At 32.7% G+C, this 5102-nt stretch overlaps 1 protein-coding gene across 1 annotated transcript; it reads right to left on the reverse strand.

The window, feature by feature from the left end:
- Window positions 1-2452: 2452 nt before the first annotated feature.
- LOC145012139 (zinc finger protein 4-like) lies at window positions 2453-4278 on the reverse strand. The gene is made up of 2 exons (XM_078970919.1): window positions 4031-4278; window positions 2453-3505 (listed from the first exon to the last, which is right to left on the reverse strand). The coding sequence occupies exon 2, from the start codon at window positions 3432-3434 to the stop codon at window positions 2823-2825; it is 612 nt and encodes a 203-aa protein (XP_078827045.1). The 5' UTR covers window positions 3435-3505; window positions 4031-4278; the 3' UTR covers window positions 2453-2822.
- Between the last annotated feature and the right edge of the window lie 824 nt (window positions 4279-5102).

Here is a 5102-nt window from a genome sequence, read left to right on the forward strand (position 1 = left end):
ATAGGGTCCAAGGATGGTTTTCTTCCTAGCTTGGTGTCTCCTTCTGAATTTCTTCTTGAGCTTGTGTCTCTAGTTCTCCTCGTATCTCTAGTATGAAGTCTACTAAATCTTGTCCTTTGATTGCCAACTGTGCCAAATAACTTGAGGTTTTTAGCTAAATAAGTATATGTTTGATTGGGTAGCTACTTAACACCTCTATTTGATGTTCCTGTAAGTATCACCTCAGACGTTGCATTGTGTAAATGAGTGTTATCACTAACTTTTGGATAATACGATTGTTAATTTCCAAGCCTCACAGTGCTCGGCTGATGAAATAGATCGGGAGTTATCCTCCCACTCTCCGTACTACTAGCACTAAGGGTATTGCCTCGTTTGATGCCGATAAAGAAGTATCACGCCCGAGATGGACTGGTGAGTGTAGGGATCTTGTTCAGGGTGTCCTTCCATTTATAGAGTGCTTTTCAACTGCTGGTGTCCAATGCAAATTGTTCTTTTCGATGCATCCTTTGAGCCTGTGGAAGAATGGCATGGGCTTTTCTACCGACTTGGAAATGAATCGGCTCAGGGCAGTTAGCTTGACATTTAAACCTTGCATGTTTCTAAGGTATGTGGGGATGTTACCTCCATTAGCTCTTTTACCTTGGCGGGGATTGACTGGATCTCCTCTTTGGTGACGCAGTATTCCCATAATTGTCCATCTTCCACTCCAAAGGTGCACTTCCTTGGGTTTAATTTCAACCGAACCATTTCTAAGTTTTTAAATGTCTCCTCAATATCATTGAGTAACTTCTCTTCACTTAGACTTTTGATGACCATATCATCCATGTCGACTTCTATGCTTCGTCCAATTTGCTTCTCGAAGAGCAAGTCAACCAAACGTTGTTCGGTTTCACCCACATTCTTAAAGCCGAATGACATCTTCTGATAGTAGAATGCGCCATGGTCGGTATAGAAGGTGGTTTTTTCTTTGTCTTCTTTGCTTATAAAGATCGTTTTTAGCTATCCAAAGCCTATCAATAACAACTAGTTTATACTTTTTTTAATTATTATTTTTCATAAAATAATAAGTATTCTCTAATTAAAAAAATTAGTTGGTTATTTATTAATAATCATATTAATAATAAATATTCATCATGTGTCAACTTGATTAAAGTGTGACCTTATAAAATTATATGTTGTTATTAAATATTATTCAATAAAGACTCTTGAATGTATAGATTCAACAACTACAGTGGTATAGTGACAAAAAATAGTGGAGATGTTAGGGGTTTTAAGCACTGAAAAAATTCAAGCGGTTGAAATCATGCCATGAAATATTGTCAAATAGGGCTTCATGACTGGAAAGATGAATAAAAGGGAGGAAGGAGATGGTCGTAGTCGTTCTTCAATGGTAGTGGTTTCCAAACAAGAAAATCCATAGAGAGGTTATAGCGGGGTAGGGCCTTTTTTATTTGTAGTTGATAAAATAATCTAATAAATACAAAACACATGTAAAAAAAAAATAATGTATAATAGTCATTTCAAGTTTGACGGATATAGTCCACAAAAAATATATTAGATCATGGTAGAGATGTTGAGATTTGGAGCACCTATAACGTTGGGGTTTTGAGCACTGATAGAATACATATGATTAAAATCAGGTGGTGAAGGCTAGAAAGATGAATAGAAATGAGGGAGGAGATGGTAGTAGTCAATCTTCAATTAGAACAGTCACCTATCTAGAAAATCAATAGAGAGAAGTTATGGTGGTGTGTGTTGTTTTTATTTCTAATTAATAATAGCGTTTCCATAAAAAATGGAATAAGAAAATCAAAAATATAATAATCATTTTAAATACGAAACACGTAATAACAAATATATTATAGGATCGGTTGTGCAAGTTGAACAACTTTTAGACAATATTCACAAAAACAACAAACCATAAGGTCCAAGTTTGCATTCTAGAGAAAAACAAAGCTAAATATTTAAAATCTACTAATAATAACTTAGAGCATCTCCACAGATTTTTTTTTATAAGTTATTACTATTGACTAATTAATAATGAACATTTATTTCTATTGAAACATATCATTTTTTTGTTTATTTTTATTAACCACACAATATATATTTAAATTAATAATTTGTACATTTTATCCCCTCATCTTCTAATCATAATTTAATTTAATCCTTGTTTTTATTTTAGCTTTCAATTTATTTATTTATTTAATGAATTCTACCAAATATTTAGTGATATTTTACTTAAGAAATATAAATATAAGGATAATATTAATTAGAATAGTTTATATTAAAATATGATGGATATTTAAAAATGACTAACTAAATGAAGTGGGTTATATAGAAAATTTTAAATAGATAAAAATAGATTAATTAAATTTAAAGAAAAAACTATTTGAAGAGTTTAACCATTCAAGATACTATTTATTTAGAAGTTAAAATTATTATAATAATAGTGTGGCAATAACTTTAAGTTATAGATACTCTTAGAGAAAGATAAATACAACTCTAGGATAATGTATCCTATATGACCTAACCCTAAATAAACATCAACACAGAGGATCTAAACACGCCCTACCTAATGAAACCATAAGCAAGGCCTAGCCATCCTAGTCCCTAATGACAGCAGGCAAAGCCATTGCTGACATGTACTCAGAACAGCATCTTTTATTAAGCTTCAGAAAATTTATGCCGCTTATACATACAATACAAGCTACCAGTAAAATCAGGCAAACCCAATCTTCATAATCTCACTGTACAAACAAGGATACCCGATTTGATCACAATCTTAGAATATACTACAAAACACCCAATAACCTTAAAAAAGGTTAAAGTTTGAGAGTAAGATCTGGCATTGTAGATGAATCTGAAGGCGTCCCATCAATCTCCCTAAAACTACCAGGCCAAACCAGTTCAGCTTCATCTTCTTCCACAAATACCGGTATCCCACAATAGCTCTGGTCAAACCTTGTTCCACCTCTCACTGCATGAAAAATCGGCATCTGCGGAGGCACAACATGTTGATGCAACGAGCCATGAGCTTCGATACCCAGAGACCGAGATGTGAACCCATGAAGAGGCAAAGATGCGAGACTGGTAAATCTACTGGACATCAGTCCCATCTTGATGGCTCTATTCGCAAGCATCTTCTCTCTCTTGTGTGCATTTTGATGGCCTCCCAATGCCTGTGAACTGTAAAACTTACGCCTGCAGTATTTACAAGAGAATACACGTGGTTTAGCTGGTACTGAGACAGTTGTCGGGGACCCTGATTCTAAACCATTAGATTTAGGAATCTCATTATTATTAAAACCAAGAGTCAAGTCAAGAACAACGGATGAGTGATTTGTGAGGGTTGATGAAGTGGTAGAACTGTGTTTGGATACACTGATATCAGACTCATCGGCATTCAGGAAGATAGTCTCGTTTGGAGGTTGCATGTTTCACTAAAACTTGTTTCAGAGATTAAGGACCACAAGAATTAATTGTGGCCATTTTTGAGCTTGTTCGCCTGCAAAAGCAGGGTGAAATATGAAATCTGTACTAGCTTTCAGTATTGCAATTAGTACCCAGTTGTCATAAGAACAAGAGGAATTGCTATGTTTGTAAGATATGTTACTAGATTCATCAAAACTGAATGTATGAGGAATCTTATGAATAGAAATCAGTCAACTTAAACTAGACCTCCTCATAAGAATTTCAACAAAGTGTTATTGAGTAACTGATTAGTGTTTACATCTATATTCTCCAACAGTGGGAATTGCTTTACTTTCTGATTCATATAATAATTGATTGCTTAATGCCTTAATTAAAGCAGTCACTACTGAAAGTAAGCATTAATATTGCTATCTCGGTGAGTGATCAAGATCTGAAAGTAGTAGCAGCAACAAGATGAAAATCTTCAACCCAAAAAGAAATTGAAAGAAACCCATGAACAATATCCCCAGCGATCAACAGAAACAGTACAGAAGAATAATAAGATCAAACGGACTTCAAATTAAATTGGATTGATTAAAAAAGGAAAGGGATCCAATACCTTTTGTTCAGTGGTACTTTCCTCACCTGCTTCTTGTCGAATATGATTGTTGGATTAAAATACCGCAGTGGGTATTCTTAGTTTTTGCCAAAAATGTGGAGAAGATGGAAAGCAGTAGAATTAAAAATTGAGGATAAAAGAGATAAGATCATACGAGAGAGAGAGAGAGAGAGAGAGAGAGAGAGAGAGAGAGACGTTGTCTACGAAAGTGATTTACTTACTAAACTGCACATTCTCGTTTGTTTAAATTGTTTTCATACAAAGAGGATATAAAGAAATCCAAACGTGCAGATGTTCCCATGTTTTCCGGCTTTTAATTGTTTTGAGAGTTTTCTCTAAATTTCATTGGTGATTTTTTTCGTTTAATTTGAAAATCATTGTGAAGTAATTGTTTTCCGAGTAAAATCTAAATTTAATTAGTGATATACTTTTTCTGAAGGAAAGATTAATTTTTTAAATTAAATTCATCTACTTAATTAATTTGTCTAGAAATAGAACCCACAACCTTTAATTTAAGAGCAATTTAAGAAAGGGCTAATCCCACATTGGCTAATTAATAATATTTTAATTTAGATTATTCATTCAAACTCAATCTTTTATTATAAACAATAGTTTTTTCTTTTTTTTTTTGTTATAAAGGATTTGGGCCAAGTGTTACGGCGAGATGTCTTCCTTTTATAAAGTTGATAGTTTAATTGTGGGTCGGATATATCCTTTATAAAGTTGATAGTTTAATTGTGGGTCGGATATATCCTTTTTAATAAATGAAAGTTTTTTTTTACTATTTATCACATTCTTATTAAATTTATCAAATGTCATTTTGTAGTTATTTTGAATTAATTTTTTTTCCACATTTTATTTTATTAGTTTTTATATTTTACTAAATTTCGTATAATATTTTAATATAATACTTGCAATAAATGTAGTTATAAATTGATACAAATTTCATTAATGAACTTACATTTTAATTTCAAAATTCTTAAAATTAAAACTTATTAGGTTTGCAATGGATATCAATGTCATTTTGTATGGGCCCGCATAGTCACGGCCATACATAAACTTGGGAATAATC

The sequence above is a fragment of the Lactuca saligna genome, chromosome 8 (assembly GCF_052625555.1).
Source record: "Lactuca saligna cultivar CGN05327 chromosome 8, ASM5262555v1, whole genome shotgun sequence".
NCBI classification, from domain to species: domain Eukaryota; kingdom Viridiplantae; phylum Streptophyta; class Magnoliopsida; order Asterales; family Asteraceae; genus Lactuca; species Lactuca saligna.

Excerpts from the sequence above, each read along its gene's own strand:
- LOC145012139 (XM_078970919.1), bottom strand. The coding sequence starts at position 3,434 with ATGCAACCTCCAAACGAGACTATCTTCCTGAATGCCGATGAGTCTGAT.